The sequence below is a fragment of the Neophocaena asiaeorientalis genome, unplaced genomic scaffold, assembly GCF_003031525.2.
Source record: "Neophocaena asiaeorientalis asiaeorientalis breed wild unplaced genomic scaffold, Neophocaena_asiaeorientalis_V1.1 scaffold31, whole genome shotgun sequence".
Lineage (NCBI taxonomy): Eukaryota > Metazoa > Chordata > Mammalia > Artiodactyla > Phocoenidae > Neophocaena > Neophocaena asiaeorientalis.
The window spans coordinates 3,584,450-3,601,487 of NW_020175320.1; the positions used below are offsets into that span (position 1 = coordinate 3,584,450).

At 35.6% G+C, this 17,038-nt stretch overlaps 1 protein-coding gene and 1 pseudogene across 1 annotated transcript in view; one reads left to right on the forward strand and one right to left on the reverse strand.

Annotated features, from left to right (window-relative positions):
• Positions 1-17,038, forward strand: part of CTNNA3 (catenin alpha 3) — a 1,528,699-nt gene that overhangs the window by 963,786 nt on the left and 547,875 nt on the right. Inside the window, 1 exon segment of the mRNA XM_024765510.1 lies at positions 854-946. Within this exon segment, the coding sequence (XP_024621278.1) occupies positions 854-946 (93 nt within the window).
• LOC112413547 (transmembrane protein 33 pseudogene) lies at positions 5,964-9,488 on the reverse strand (annotated as a pseudogene).

Genomic DNA, 17,038 nt, shown 5'->3' on the forward strand with positions numbered 1-17,038 from the left:
TTGCCTCTCTACATGAATACTCACCTGTTAGCAAGGGAAATGTTGAATAAGAGCGAGGTTCAAAGGAAAAGAAAGGAATTCCATGATCTTTCTCATCACTCATTCATGGTATAAAGAAATTATTTGTAAACATTGGACTTAGATAATGGATGTGAATGTGGTTATTTAAAAGGGCACCCGTTTCCCTGGAAAAGAGTGTGAGTTTAAAAAGCAATAGTGTATAAAAGAATATGGGTATTACTAAGGGCTTGAATCAAATTGACTGCTCGAATGTCAAATAGTGCCTACGAAGTTGTGGTAGAAAATCAAGAACAGGAAGAAGAATTCAATTATCTTGTATTTGTCCGGCTTTGCAGCATATTTGATGCTGAATAAAACATGAATAAAGATACAGTCATGCTTAATGCAACTTAAGTATGCATAATAGACCTCTGGGAAATAATAAACCAATTACAAACTTAAAATAAACCACAATCATATAAGATTCCAAGAATCTATCAGCATTCAATCCATACGTAAACTTTTTTTCAGTCCCATAGGAAACCATAATAGTTAGCATCTTATTATGGGTTAGATGTTGATACCAAGAGACTGTACAGGGTTTACTAATTGACTCACCAGTCTTCCTTTTGGCTTTAAATGATTTTCCATGGCCCTTTGTTGTTATTTAATATCAATAGATTATCTGAATGCTTCCATAAAGCAGATACCAGTGACATTTATGAAAATGCTGTTGTTTGTCATTGAGATTTTCAGTGAACATGTACATACTCTTACTTGTCTAGGATGACAAATGTTTCTTCATTTCCTTCATAATCTGAGATAATTTCCATTGTTTTATATTGTATTTAAGGTGGCAAATCTTGCTTGTTCCATGTCAACAAATGAAGATGGAATTAAGATTGTCAAAGTTGCAGCCAATCACCTGGAAACCTTGTGTCCACAGGTATGATAACTAAGTTACTGACTCTTTCAATAAACTAGCTATAAAAAATTATATGTAATGCTTCAGACTTTCATACATATGGAAATATTTTTAAATATATGTTTTAAACACAGACAATGACTCATCCTAAGGTCATACTTTGTTGTTTGCTAAGCACCTCATTTTTTATTTAACACCTGGTTCTTGTAACATATCATGAGAGACCATATTAGAATTTTGTGAAAGATATAGCTTGAAATCAAAGCAGTGTTTTGTCTAACAGATCTGATTTATTTTTAGTCTTATTTATTTTGAAACCTCAAATTATAAGACATTAATGTTTTTTTTCCCTCTTATCAAAAGAAGGCATGAGTTTGAAAAAAGCCAACAAATATTTTCTTGTCTGCAATTCAGGAATTTTTTAAAATCTGAAGAGCAATACATTCTTTAGGGAATTATTTTTAGATGATGGATTGTCTTGAAACCATGAATCAGGATACACATGAAGTCAATCTTAAACACCTTCCTTGTCTTAGAATAAGCAATAAATAGTATGGATAATTACTTCATAATAAAAACCACACATGTTGTAAGGATGTGAAATATAATAATGATTAGAAACTTCAAGTCTCTGGACATCTGCTTAGATTCTGATTTTACTAAAAGTAGAGTGTGTGTTAAATTCTTGATTTGCCTTGCTGGTGACTCCGTCTCTAAGAATATTGAGGAAACAGTAAGGGAGAGTGCTTCCTTAGACTTAATGTTGATTAACAAGTGAACATGGGCTGAAGAAATGCAGTCTGAGGACCTGCACCTGAGATCTCGTAACTGATACCAGTTTTCTGTGAGGTTCCACAGGGAACAGAACTCTGCAGTGAGGTCTCTGAAGTGGCAGAATCACTTACACTCCCCTCAAGAGTCTGAATTCTCATTTCTCCACATGGTGGATAACACTTGATGCTGTCATTTTTGAAATGTCTTTTGAATCCAGATAGTATTCAATGTATCTCATTGGTTTCAATTTATAATTTTCTGATTACTCAAGAAAACATTTTTTAAAAACATTTATTAACCATTTGGCTTTCTAATTCTGAGTTGCCTCAACCCTTTGCCAATTTTTAGTTTTTTTTTTTTTTTAAATTGCATTGCTTAGGTTTATTAAAAATGTCTTCTGTTGACTATGGCTTTTCTTTTAACTTTGAAAACAATATTTTAATCATAAAAGATTTTTAGAACTTTAATGTGAACATATGATCTATCTTTTAATTTCTTAAATAGATATTTGAGCACCTACCCAGTGCCATGGTTTGTTGGTTTGTGCTTTGTCAAGAAATTCTTGCAACAAAAATGTTATATAGTTCCCACATTTTCTTTTTAAAAGATTGAATTATTGTTATTTAACCTTTAGATCTTTTTTTCATCTGAAATTTATTTTTATGTCTAAATGAAGTGGGATTTTTTTTTTTTTTACAGTGGTAACCATTGGGAAACCGTCATGTATTAAATAGTTGATCCTTTCCCAATTAATGTGAAATGTTACCATTTTTCACACATACACACACACTTTTTAAATGTTTCCATTGTTTTATATGTATTTGTATACATATGTGCATAAACTATAACATAAGTAATGCATGCATATATATACAATACATGTTTTATTTAATACATTATACATGTATAATACATACATATCAAATCTGAATAGTTTCTTTACTCCTATTCTGTATGAAATATAAATTGATAGATAAATTGAAATATGTTCCAAAGTATACAATTTTCTGGGATCTCTATTCTATTCCAGTGACTCATTTCTTTATCCCTGCCACAGTATTATGGAACCTTTTTCCAGTTTTATTGAGATATAATTGACATACAGCACTGTATAATTTTAAGGTATACAGCATAATGATTTGACTTAGATACATCATAAAATGATTACAACAGTAAGTTTAGTGAACATCCATCATCTCATATAGATACAAAATAAGAAAGAAAAAAAAATTTTCTTGGGATTTGCCCTCTTAACAACTTTCATACATAACATACAGCCGTGTTCATTATATTAACCATGTTATACATTACACCCCTAGTACATACTTTCTTCTAACTAGAAGTTTGTAACTTTACCACTTTTATCCAACTCCCACTCTTTCTACTTACTACCTCTGAAAAGCACAAATATTGTCTCTTTTTCTATGAGGTTGTTTGTTTTTGAAGTACAATTGATGTACAACACTACATGAGTTCCTTGTGCACAACATAGTGATTCAATATTTCCATATATTTCAAAATGGCCATGATAAGTCTAATTACCACCTGTCATCATATAAACATATGATATCATGACTGACAGATTCCCCACACTGTATATTTCATACCTGTGACATTTACTTTATACATGGAAGTTTGTACCTCTTAATCTCCCTCACCTAGTTCTCTCATCACCCCATCCCCTCCCCTCTGTTCTTGGTATCTATAACTTTGTTTCTGTTTTGTTATGTTTGTCCATTTGTGGTTTTTTTTAGATTTCATATGTAACTGAAATCATATGGCATTTGTCTTTCTCCGTTTGACTTATTTCACTTAGCATATTCCCTCTAGGTCTCTCCATGTTGTCACAAATAGCAAGATTTAATTATTTTTTATGGCTGAGTAATGTTCCATTGTGTGTCTTTATGTGTGTGTGTGTTTACCACACCTTCTTTATCCATTCATTTATCGATGAGCACATAGGTTGCTTTAATATCTTTGCTATTGTACGTAATACTGCAATGCATATATCTTTTCAAACTAGTGTTTCTGTTTTCTTTGAATAAAAAGCAAGGAGTGGAATTTCTGGGTCATATGGTAGTTCTATTTTTAATTTTTTTGAGTAATCTCCATACTGCTTTCCATAGTGACTGCACCAATTTACATTCCTGTAAACAATGCATAAGGGTTCCCTTTTCTCTACATCCTTGCCAACATTTGGTATTTGTTGTCTTTTTTATAGTAGGCATTCTGACAGGTGTGAAGTTGACAGCTCGTGGTTTTAATTTACATTTCCCTGATAATTAGTGATATTGAGCATCTTTTCATGTGCCTGTTGGCCATCTGTATATCTTCTTTGGAAAAATGTCTATTCAGGTTCTTTGCCCATTTTTAATTGGGTTGTTTCTTTTTTTGATGTTGAGTTGAATGAGCTCTTTGTATATTTTCGATCTTAACCCCTTAATGAATATTTTGTTTGCAAATATCTCGCATTCAGTATGAGGCCTTTTAATTTTGTTGACAGTTTCCTTCACTGTGCAAAAGCTTTTAAGTTTGATGTAGTCCCATTTGTTTATTTTTGCTTTTGTTTCCCTTTCCTAAGGAGATTTATCCCCCCAAAATATTGCTGAAACCGATGTCAAAGAGCATCCTGCCTGAGTTTCTTTTTATTGTTTACTTAACATTGTAGTTACTTTATTGCTCTAGAAAACTTAGTTTTTAAAACCATCAGATTACATACATAGTGATAATAAGACTGCCCCCCACACAATCAACTGTATATTATGAGGCTTCTCTAACTTAGTAGATAAAATATTACAAAATTACAAAACTAGCTGGTTACAGTTGAGCTATCAAGTAGGTATCCATTTCTGTAGATCAAAAAGTTGAATAAATGTCACTGATAAGTCACTGATGTTACTGATGTCGCTGATAAGTCACCAAGTGTATTTGAGAAATCCAAGTTACATGCACATAGAAGGAAACTGGTTACAAAAACCATTACATTACTCTGTGTTAACATTTTGTAATGTTTTAAACATTTGCAATCATGCAACAATGAATAAAGATCAGAATGAATTTTAAAAAGGAGTTAATGGAAGCTGAATGAATGTATTTAACATATCACACAACTCAAATCACAGTTGCATAATACATCCAATCCCCCCAAACGTATCTGTGCATTACGCCATTGAAACGCACACTATTTCCCCCACAACTCCTCTGGCTCCATTCCCAACCAGTAACCTTTCCTATAAACCTTTCTATTTAATCTTTTAAGTCAGATATGATGGGTAAGTATGTATAATCTTCATTATTATTTCAGAACAGATACAAAGTTTAGTCATATGCTCAATCTTCAGTTACATTACTTTCAAAAGGCATCTGAACTGCTGTAACCGTCTATGACAATTGAAGCCTAAGAAACCGAGAAAAGTGGCAGTCAAGAATCTGATCTAAGTAACTGTGTAAACTATGATAACACTAAAACCTGTGTGTCCACATTTCTAAAAGAACGATTTCCTGTTTGAGAAGTGTTACTCAATGGATCTCTGAAAGGAAAACTGACTGACTACTGTACTGCTCTCTGATGTAAAACGCTTAGGTGACCACAAATATTTACCCAGTTGGTTAACAAGCTTTCATTTGGGCCTTTTAAAAAAATATTCAAAGCCACAAAAGTAATTATGAAAATAAAATTTTGGAAGGTCATAGTATAAGGTACATATAGAATTCCTATTATAATGGTACATCCAAAATAAATCTGTCCTAACAAAGCAGCACAAAATCAATTTAGAAACAATTTGAAATTACAGTGGGAAGTGTTTTTGTTAAAATCGTCGACCAAAATTACTGAATAGCAAAAGAATACTGTCTCAAAATATACTGAATTTACATGTTAATATTACCACAGTGAACTCATGCCAGATATAAATTCAGGTTACCAATTAGATGAAAACAAACTTTAGAGCTATTTTTACCAGAGAAATAAATGTACTTCATGATCAAGGCACAGCAGCATCTGAAGAATTTTTAATACATTTATCACAAGATTCAAACTTCCCTAACTATTAACAACACATTACAATAAAGTTTCTCAGCAGGTGTTTAAAAGGCTTGATTTAACATGCCAGGAAAATGAATATTTTTCTTTTGAGATGCATTTATGTAAATTATGTAAATTGCATTGAGGTCACTTTTACATCTGGAATTAACCATCCCTAACAGAAGTACCAGCAGCTAACAATGCTCATTTATATTATACATAACTTAGCTGAATGTTAAACTATGCAACTGTTGGTGCCAGTCTGCTTATAAAGGCAATGCTCTGGAGACAAAATCTTCTCACAAACAGTGAGCAAGCAGGTTTCATTATCAGATGTTCAACAACAATCCTCGGTTCATTAAACAAAGCCCAACAATATGGATTTCTTCGAGATAAGTATCAAAGAGTAAGGAATATAGCATATAAAAGGGTGGAGCAAACTTAATTGACCACTAAAAAGCATAAAAACTGTAGTAGGCATCAAGAATATTTCATTACAAGCAATGAATTTCAGAATAGTCTGTTGATTAGCGCTTAGTTTATCCAAGAGAGCTCTCAGCAGAGGTAAACTATTTGAACCCTTTGCATCAAGGACCTTTTTCATGTATGTGGCAGCATGAAGCAAATAAAATAACAAGACTTGGAAAATACTCATTGTAACAGGGTAGGGAATTGACAAAAATGAGTGAATAGAACAGGTAGTGGCAGCTGTCCTCTGACGAAGCGTGGGCCAGGAATGCTCTGCGTAACTGGAAGTGTGGTAATCTTTGGTGCAGCCTCAGAGCACTAGTCAGAGCATTTGCCAGCAAAGCACATTGGTAAAAGCTTGCTGCTTCGTGCAACCCAAGAAGAGGCAGAACAAAGCAGAGCCGTAAACTGTGAACAAGCGAGAAAGCCACATTGCCATGTCGTTTATTGGCCATCATTAATTACACTTCGCCTGCCCCTTGGGGGCTCTTCAGTCCGTATCCGCCATGGGGGGCTCACACACGCATCTGGGACGCTGTCCAGCACGGCCAAGAGCAAATCTGGGTTTCTAGAAAGGCCGAAGTGAAGGCAGAGCTTCGGAACAAGGCCCAGCAGGGCCAACCTAACACCGGCTCCAGGTTATTGCTGAACCCGGAAGTGCTCACTTCACTTCTGTGGGGAAGAGGTGGTGATATAGAGGGGAAACCCTCAGTGGTGCCCTGAGGCATGACAGGGAAGTGTCCCTGCCTATGTTTTTTCCTAGAAGTTTTATGCTTTCAGGTCTTACATTTAAGTCTTAATCCCTTTTGAATTTATTTTTGTATATGGTATGAGAAAATAGTCCAGTTTCATTCTTTTGCATGTAGCTGTCCAGTTTTCCCAAAACCATTTATTGTAGAAGCTGTCTTTTTCCCATTTTATATTCTTGCCTCCTTTGCTGTAGATTAATTTCCATATAAGTGTGTGTTCATTTTTCTGGTCTCCTTTTTATGTTCCACAGATCTGTGTGTCTGTTTTGTGCAGGTAGCATACTGTTTTGATTACTGTGCTTCATAGCATAGTTTGAAATCAGCAGCGTGGTACCTCTGGCTTTGTTCTTCTTTCTCAAGATTATGTTGGCTATTTAGGATCTTTTGTGTTTCCATACAAATTTTAGAATTATTTGTTCTAGTTCAGTGAAAAATGCCATTGGTATTTTGATAGGGATTACATTAAATCTGTAGATTGCCTTGGGTAACATGGTAATTTTATCAATAATAATTCTTTCAATCCATCAACTTGATATATAAAGATATTAGAAAGCCATCTGTTTGTGTCTTTTTCAATTTCTTTTATCAGTGTTTTATAGTTTTCCTAGTACAGGTCTTTTACCTCCTTAGTTAAATTTATTTCTAGGTATTTTATTCTTTTTGATGCAATTGTAAATTGGATTATTTTCTTAATTTCTCTTTCTGATAGTTTGTTAGTATATAGAAACACAGCTGATTTCTGTATATTAATTTTGTATACTGTAACTTTATTGAATTCATTGATGAGTTATAATAGTTTCTTGGTAACAGGTTTAGGATTTTCCATATATTGGATCTTGTTGTCTGCAAACAGTGACAGTTTTACTTTTTGCCTTACAATTTAGATTCTTTTCATTTCTTTTTCCTGTCTGAATACTGTGCCAATTACTTCCAGTACTATGTTAAATAAAAGTGGCAAGAGTGGGCATCCTTGTCTTATTCCTGATCTTAGAGGAAATGCTTTTGGCCTTTCATACCTTGCATATGATGTTGTCTGTGGGCTTGTCATATATGGCCTTTATTATTTTGAGTATGTTACCTCTATACCCACTTCGTTGAACTTTTCTTTTTAATTATTATAAATGGATGTTGAATTGTCTCAAAAGCTTTTGCTACATCTATTGAGATGATCATATGATTTTTATTCAATTTGTTAATGTGGTATACCACATTGATTGTTTGAGAATATTGAACCATCTTTCATCCCTGGGATAAATCCTATTTGTTTGTGGTGTATGATCCTTTCAATGTATTGTTGAATTTGGTTTGCTAATACTTTGTTGAGGATTTTTGCATCTATGTTCATCAGTGGCATTGGCCTGTAATTTTTTTGTGTGTGTGTTGTGTCTTTGGTTTTGGTATGAGGGTGTCACAGTCTTAATTATGACTTTGTATTACATCTTGATATCTTCTAGGCAAATTCAGTTACTTCATTTTTTTCTTTAAAGTATTACTGTTCTACTCTTTGCTCTTTTATAACTTTCAGGATCTACTTGCAAAGTTCTATAAAAATACACATGAGAATTTTTATTGAAATTGTTAAAATGTTTTAGGTTTTAGATTATTTTATGGAATAATGACTCCTTCAAAATATTAAATATTTCCACTACTAAACATGTTTTTATGTATCTCCATAATCAGATCTTTTTTTAAATGTCGCCACATGCTGATGGCATCCAAATTTTTCTCTCCAGGCCAGCCCTCTTTCCTAAAGACTAGACTCACATACTTAGTTTGCCCTTGACATTTCCACAATGATACCTAGAAGACATCTAAAGCTTAAAATAGCCCAAATGGAACAAATGTTTGCTCTATCTCCACCTCATTCTGCTTCCTCTTCAGACTTTCTGATTTTAGTTAATGGCATGGCCTTTCACCGAGTTGCTCTGGGGAAAAACCTAAAGATTTTACTTTTTTCATTCAGTAAATATTTATTGAATATATACTATGTGGTAGGCGTTATTTATGCAACTGGGGAGTAAACAGTAAAGAAAACAAAAATTAGACAAAAATTCTTGCCCTTGTGAAGTTTATATTCTAATGATATCTAATGGCTGGTTTTCCTATTTAATCCATTAACAAGCCCTATCAACTTCACCAAAACTTAGTTATCTTGAATCTACATACTTTTCTCCATCTCGTTCGTCAACAGCATAGCCTATGCCACCATCATCTATCTTTGACTACAGAAATATCATCCTATATGGTTTCCATTCTTACACTCATATCTCTCTAATCTACTTTCTATGTAAAAGCCAAAGTAAAATTTTAAAAAGTGTTTATCATAACAATTGCTTTCCTTAGCCCCTTACAGTAAAATGCAAACTTCTTTTAATGGCTTATTCAGACTTAATATGAAATTCCTACTGCTTAGCTTTCAGCCCTACTTCATATTATTTTCCTTTTCACTCATTAGATCTCTGCACATTGGCCTGTTTCTAGAATACAGTAAGCGCCTTCCCACCTGAGGGACTTTGCACTTCGTAATTTTCCGGTGTGCTTTTCTCATATGGCCACATGGACTGCTTCTGTTACGTTTAATTTGTGAGAACTGAGCTCAGATATCATCTTCTCAGACATCAATCTCCCTAAGTTACTTGTTCAGCTATAACCTATTATGTCACCATATTTGTTTCTTTTAAAGTCTCTTTTTTTTATATTCCACATATAAGTAATATCATATGACATATGTCCTTCTGCATCTACTACAATCTGAAATTATATTTTATATTATTTTGTTACTTTTTATTATACATTGTACACACTCAAACATAAAGTTCATGAAGGCAATGATTTATAGTTCCTTGTTCACTACTTATGTCTCCCATGCCTAGCAGAAATGCAGCATATATCGTATGCTCAATAACTATTTGTCCAATATATAAGTGAATGATAGGGTTTCTAGAATGTTAAATCATTCTATATTGATAGAGGGCAACAAGATTTTTTGCAACATCTTTTATGATACTTTTCCTAACAAGGCATGTCATTTTTTTTTTTGACAATGTAAAAAAAAATTACCTTAGAATTAGTTTGAGTTGTAACTGATGAAAAACAAAATCCTTAAAATGATTGATTAATGTATAGTTGCTAACCAAGGGTGAGACCTCTACTGCTGGGCTGCAGTCTGCTCTTGGCCTAGCTCATTTCAGTGTTTTACTAGTGATTTGGGTAAAATTATAGAATTACGTTCTTAAATTTTTCAGTTAAAAATAAGAGTATAGGGCTTCCCTGGTGGCGCAGTGGTTGAGCGTCCGCCTGCCGATGCAGGGAACACGGGTTCGTGCCCCGGTCCGGGAGTATCCCACATGCCGCGGAGCGGCTGGGCCCGTGAGCCATGGCCGCTGAGCCTGCGCGTCCGGAGCCTGTGCTCCGCAACGGGGGAGGCCACAGCAGTGAGAGGCCCGTGTACCGCAAAAAAAAACAAAAACAAAACAAAACAAAAAAAAAGAGGATAAAGGAACTATATTCGCTGAAAGAGTCCAGTCTCAAAGAATTTGAATATTCAAAATATGGACTAAATATCAGTATCTAGATGAAAGATAATAGGTATAAATATTAAACCATGGATATTAAGCACTATAAAACAAATTTAAAAGTAGAGAATGGAGTAAATATAGCTTAGGAAAAATTTACTCTCCAAAAGGCTTAGAAGTTTTAGTTGATAGTAATCTTGGTGTGAATCAACAGTGTGCTGTAGCTGTCAGAAAAGACTAGTATGATTTAACATTTTTTCATCAAAGAGTAAGTTCTAAAACATTCTCAACCTCCTTTGTACTTCAAAATTATTTTTTCAAGCTGAATATTTTTTATATGGTATGTCTCGAAATACGGAATTAGTGGGTCTAGAGTGAACCCCAGTTGCCTGTGTATGTATGCATGTACACATGTATGTATGCACATGTGCATGTAAGGTCCATTTTGACAATATCTCTTAAAATAAAATATGTGCATAGGTCCACTAATTCCACTTCCAGCAATTTATAGTACAGATATATGTGTGCACGTGCACAAAAGTCTATGAGCAAGTTTTCTAAAATCTTTTTTTAATTGAATTAACATTGACATAGAGTATTATATTAGTTTTAGGTATACATCATGTTGATTCGATATGTCTGTACATTATGAATTTATTACCGCAAGTCTAGTTACCATCTCTCACCGTACAGAGTTATTACAGTATTATTGACTGTATTCCCTATGCTGTACATCACGTCCCTGTGACTTATTTATTTTTACAGCTGGACATTTGTACCTCTTAATCCCCTTCACCTATTTTGCCTGTCCCCCCACCACGTCCCCTCTGGCACCACCAGTTTGCTATGAGCACGGTTTTTATGCAGCTTTATCTGTAATGGCAAAAGCTAGAACCAACCTAAATATCGGGGAGCAGAGAATGTAAAAAGTTGTTGAAACTAGTAAGTCAGCTCAATATGTGTTTTGGTATAGAAGATACCCAAGATAATTGAAAAAGGTATATTTCACATGAGTATGTATATTATCCCACTTATGTGGAAAAAAGGAGACGATTGAGCCATATGTTTCTGTACTCATAGGAAAATTTTTCAAAAAGGTTCTCATGAAAATTTTTATAGTGTTTACTTCCAAGAAGCGAAACAGAAGGAATACTTTCAGATCTCATTCTGTTTCTTTAAGGACTCTTAGTTTAACCAGAAATAGGTATTTTCTTAATTTCAAAACAAAACCTAACCAACTTAAAAAATTCTAGATTAATTCTGGAGTGAGTCAGCTTGAGAAAACACAGGGCAGAAGGAGCTAATGAGACTGCACTTAATTCCCGTTTGTTAAATGCCATTGAATTCACCTAGGTTTCAGTGAACTGCATCATCCTGTTCTTACCGTGTCTAGAGGGCTACAACTGTAATACTTTGCCCAGTTACAGGTGTCACACTTTTAAAAGATTGTCACTTGCAGCATATTTAGCAGAGAATATCTGAAGTAGTGACATGACTTGAAACTATGCCATATAAAAAACTAAAAGCAACAGGGAATTTTTAGCCAGGAAAAGGTAAGACGTGGAGAAACATCACTATCATCAAATCTTCAAAGGGCTATGATGTGAAACACTTGCTCTGAAGGTCCCTAAGGGGCAGAACTACAACCTATGAGCAAGAGCTAGAAAGATACAAATTTTATCTCAGTATAGAATGAATTTTCTAAAGGAGCTCTCCTGGAGGAAATTGGACTTTGTTGAGAGGGAGGGATTTGGAGTTTCTCAATGCTACAGACATTTAAAGGTAAGGAGGGTGATCTTTAGACCAAGCTATTGTGTAGAGGGTAAGAAGTTGGCCTACAAGCCTTTTAATGCCCAAATCCTGAGATCCTCTAATGGATGTGTCTTTTATTTAAAGGAGAGAAATGTGATCTGGATGATAGCATTACTGGAGTACTATAGCTATTAGAACTCAACCTGGCAGAAGGATAAAACCATCACTATCTAGAGGGCCTAATCCTTGTTCCATTTTAACAAGTAACTTGGAAGGTTATTTTGAAAGTAAACATTTTATGTTTGCATATGGCAGAAATAGGAGAAAGAATTCAAGGGTCTAAAATATGTTGATTATCTGGACTAATCTTTGAAAACTCATAAGCTAAAATTTAAAATGTAAAGTCAGAGCCTTAGGTTAAATAAAATCTGTTGCACAAGAGGATAGGCAAAACATTGCTTATGAAAAGTGCCTGGAAACGCAGGAGTTGAGAGGGGCATTTGTTATCTAGTTCAGTGAATTCCAAACACTGGTCCGTGAAAGCATTTTCATGCTCTATAGTGAAATTAGGTCAATAGAGTTAAATTTTTTTTTAAGTAAAATCTATTCAACTTTTTACTCAAAATTAATGTATTTTCTACTTTGATATTCATCAAAAACAGGTGACATTTGTATAGCTGACACAGCTTTATAAGTCAGTAGCATGACATGGGGACCATCTTACGGCTTTAAAGTGATTATGGGGCTTAGCTTGTAGAATATGGGAAACTTCCCACTGTACTTGGCACAGAAATGTCCACGTCTAGAATACCATGTGGGTTCAGGCCCTGCAATTTAAGGGCTCGGTAGAAGAGGAATGAGTTGTTTAAGCCAGGGTTACTTATTACCTCATCACTGGAAGTGATTTTTAAACAGAAGTCAAATGGGCTATGCCTTGTCAAAGATGTTGGAAAGAGAATTTCTTGATTGGGTGGTAGAGGTATTAGATGGTCTTAAATAAGATTCTTTAATTAGTAAAAAGCATGGGAAAACTTTGGATATTTTCCCTTATGGTGAATACACTTACACTCAAGTGGGCAGACTCTCACAGGTGCTTAGACTTTCCAAAATCAAGTCAAGTTTTCAAATCTCTGTCACATTTGCATCAATATCTCGTTCAGCTTCGTTTCATCTTCTTCTGTTTATCCCTTTCATCAAATGGTATCCAATGACCTGAGAGATGTAGAGGCATCTAGTTTATTTTCAGTCATATGCTTGGGGATATGTTTTCATAAATTGTTTATTGGAAATCTATAATTACTTTCTAAAAGGGTTGTATATTAGGTATGTTGAAAAGTAGGGAGGAAAGTCGAGGCTGCCCAGACATAGAAGTCTGTGAAGTATAAAAAGAACAAAGTACCTGGGGGAGGGTGTGCCCTGAAGATCACCTGAATTTATATTTAAACGTGGAAAAATAAAATTCCCATGAAGGTAGGTATTTTTGGTTCCCTGACATACCCTGAGAATAATGCCTGACCCATAGTAGGTACTCAGTACAATTTTTTTTTTTTTTTGCGGGACGCGGGCCTCTCACTGTTGTGGCCTCTCCCGTTGCGGAGCACAGGCTCCGGACGCGCAGGCTCAGCGGCCATGGCTCACGGGCCCAGCCGCTCCGTGGCATGTGGGATCTTCCCGGACCGGGGCACGAACCCACGTCCCCTGCATCGGCAGGCGGACTGTCAACCACTGCGCCACCAGGGAAGCCCACTCAGTACATTTTCATGGAGTGAATGATTATATCTGCATGAACTTATTTTGCACGGCAGACATTGGCAGGGGCATGATGCTCAAAGCCGGCACTCTTCCTCATCCTTCTTTGTTCTCTAAGTATAGAAACTTGCAGTTTCTAACCATTTCTAACCAAAGTGATAAAAGGTCCCAGTATAACACTTCACTTGAAGTACATGTCATGTAAAGTGACTAGCATTATCTGTCTCTGCATGGACAGGATTGTTTTGTTATAATAACAGCTTGTTCTGATTACATTATGATGTGTTACTGTATTTAGTTCATGCTTCAGTAAGGGCATTGGGCTATCACTTTCAAATGGAAAAGTGTGTCCTGATTTGTATGAGTTTTTTGTTGTTTTTGTGATCAAGGAGCTGTCATATCTATGAATTAAAAGTACTTAATTTTCTAAGTATTATACTCTGGGGAAGCAGATATGTTTTCTTTTCATCTTCGTAGATGATAATGATGGATGTTTTGTTTGCAGCTAAACAGTGTAGGACTCAAATAATCACTTTAGAATAATCATATTCTTTAACAATCCCAGAGTGTACCTATGAGAGTTGTGACAGGCCTTTTACAATTATACCTAATCTATTTCTTTTCTCTTCAGAGAATGGGAAAAAAAAAAATTCTAAGATTTTGGAAATCAAGAGTCATGCAAGACATAAAAAGTCTAAAATGAGGTGATCATTTTTTTTTAAAGCTGATTATGATTGGCTTGTTGATCCTCAGGACTGTCTAGGATGATTTCAGACTGGAAGCCTAGGATCAGTCTCGTCTCTGCCACGCTGTGATATTTATATGGAGAGACAGTGCCTGAGAAAGCTATGAACACAGTTGCTTTCCAAGCCTGGAAATTAAGCTCTGTATTATTGTAGTATCATTGTTCTGAATCCTGTCCTGATTACACAGCTGGCCACTCCCTTCCACTCAACCCAAGGATCTCTTTAATTTGACAAATATTTGGTGAACACCTATTAGGAGCATCCGTGAAACTAGAGCAAGCAAGGAGCAGGCAATAAAGATTCATGGGGTACCCACTAAAACAGTTCTCAGGAGTGAGGTCTGGGTTCAATTAGGAGGGGCTTTATCTAAGAAATTATGAGGTTATGTGTCCTAGAAGAAGAAATGGAAGTTGTAGAAGAGAAGTCACAGCCATTAAATTTTAGTGGGGACGTGGGATCAGTTAGATAATGGCTTAAAAGTAAGTAGCCAGAACTAATTGTGATTCCAAATGAAGGCTGAGGCAGTAATTTCAGGATTATTCACAAACCAGAGAGTCTATGCTAGAGCCCTCATTTACACTCACGGTATATGCTATAATGTTAAGCATGTTAGCATAAAGGATCTGTGCCAGCATCTAGTTACAGAGGAAAAAGTAAGACGGAGCTTTACTACATTACATTTCCAATGAGAAGGGAAAATGTATTATCCAGGTATTGACAGAAACAAAGTGGTGTTATGGAAGAATACATGAAATGCCATGGAAGCTAGAGATACATGTCAGGGGATTCTGGGAGGACTCTCAGAAAAGTGACATTTTCTGTAGGCCTTAAAGGACAAGCAAGATTTGGACATTTGGGAAAATGTAAAAAGGGCATTCTAAGCAGAGGAGACAGAAAAGTATGTAACAGAAATTGCAAAAAGTAAGTAATCTTTCTAAGCCACACTGTTTCCTAATAGGAGCTCCTGGCATTTGGGGTGGGACAGTTCTTTGTTGTATGGAACAACAACATCAAATGCCAGATGGGGTTCTACATGCCAGAAAACCCAGAATCTAGGGCACTAGGTACACAATCACCATCTCCCCCAGCACAATCTTTGTGATAACCAAAAATGCCTCCACACGTTTCCAAGTGCTTTCTAGGCGATATTGCCTCATTTGAGAGCAAGTTGGAGGGCATAGGCTGTGGAAAAGGGAGAGATTGGATCCACAATTGAAACAAAGGTTATAGCCCTTACTACCAAGTGAAAGAATTTACATTTGGAATTTAGTAAAGGACGGCGATTCATTACTGGTTTTGAGTAGGAGACTGACATCATCACAGCTTTGCTTCCTGGGTATTAATCTGGAAACTATGTGTTAACTGAATGGAAAAAGGGATAGGCAGGACCAGTTAAGAGATTATTGAGTATAATACAAAGAAGTCAGAAATTGAATCAGAGACATGAGAATAAAAATTATAGATGGGATAAATTATAAATGGATGATATAAATTGGCCAGAAATTGAAAACAAATTAGATGATGGTGATGATGGAGGCAAAGAGGCTAAATTTTGGATGGTTTTGGCTTATACCTGGCAGGATAGTGGTTCTATTAGGAGAAATTGGAGATGTGATGAGGAAGGAGGAGTCACTTTAGGGCAGGAATTAATGTATTTAAAGTGCTACCTCAACATCCAAGTAATACTTTAAATATATTTAAGGTATTCTCAAGATAAGGTTGAGATTATAGCAAACACATACAAGAACTTGAGATATCACAGCTAGATATGGTAGCCATTCATATAGAGGCAATGGTTATAACCATAGATGTAGGACCAGATTGCTAAAGAGCAAGAGAAAATAAAAGGATCAAAGGCAGAACCTTAAGAAAAGACACCTAAGAGAGAAGAAGAAGAATCTGAGAAAGAACAGTTATCGAAGTAAGAGGAGATTCAGAACAGGTGGCTTGGTGGAAGCCTGGCAAGTTGAGCGTGTCAGCACAGTGGACAGCGCTGCCATGTGCCCCAGAGAGCTCCGGTGGGATGTGTACTGACGAGTCTCTGGTGGGGCTGGAAGTTAGGAAGTCAGCAGTGATCTTAACAAGAGAGGTTCTGCTGTCCTTGTGGGAAAGGAGGAGAGAGTGGGGCTGGACGATAGAATTCTAAATTTTTTTTCCCTTAGGCATTGAAAAGTAAACCTAACTGTGGAAAAGAAAAACACCGGGAATCCCCACTCTGCAGACCTTACTCTAGAGTCTTACCATACTTTTTACTTCCAGTTAAGTTTTCAATATTGCTTTTCATCTCCAGTGTCTATACAGTACAGTAGGTCTTTAAGTAATTCGAACTGTGTTCT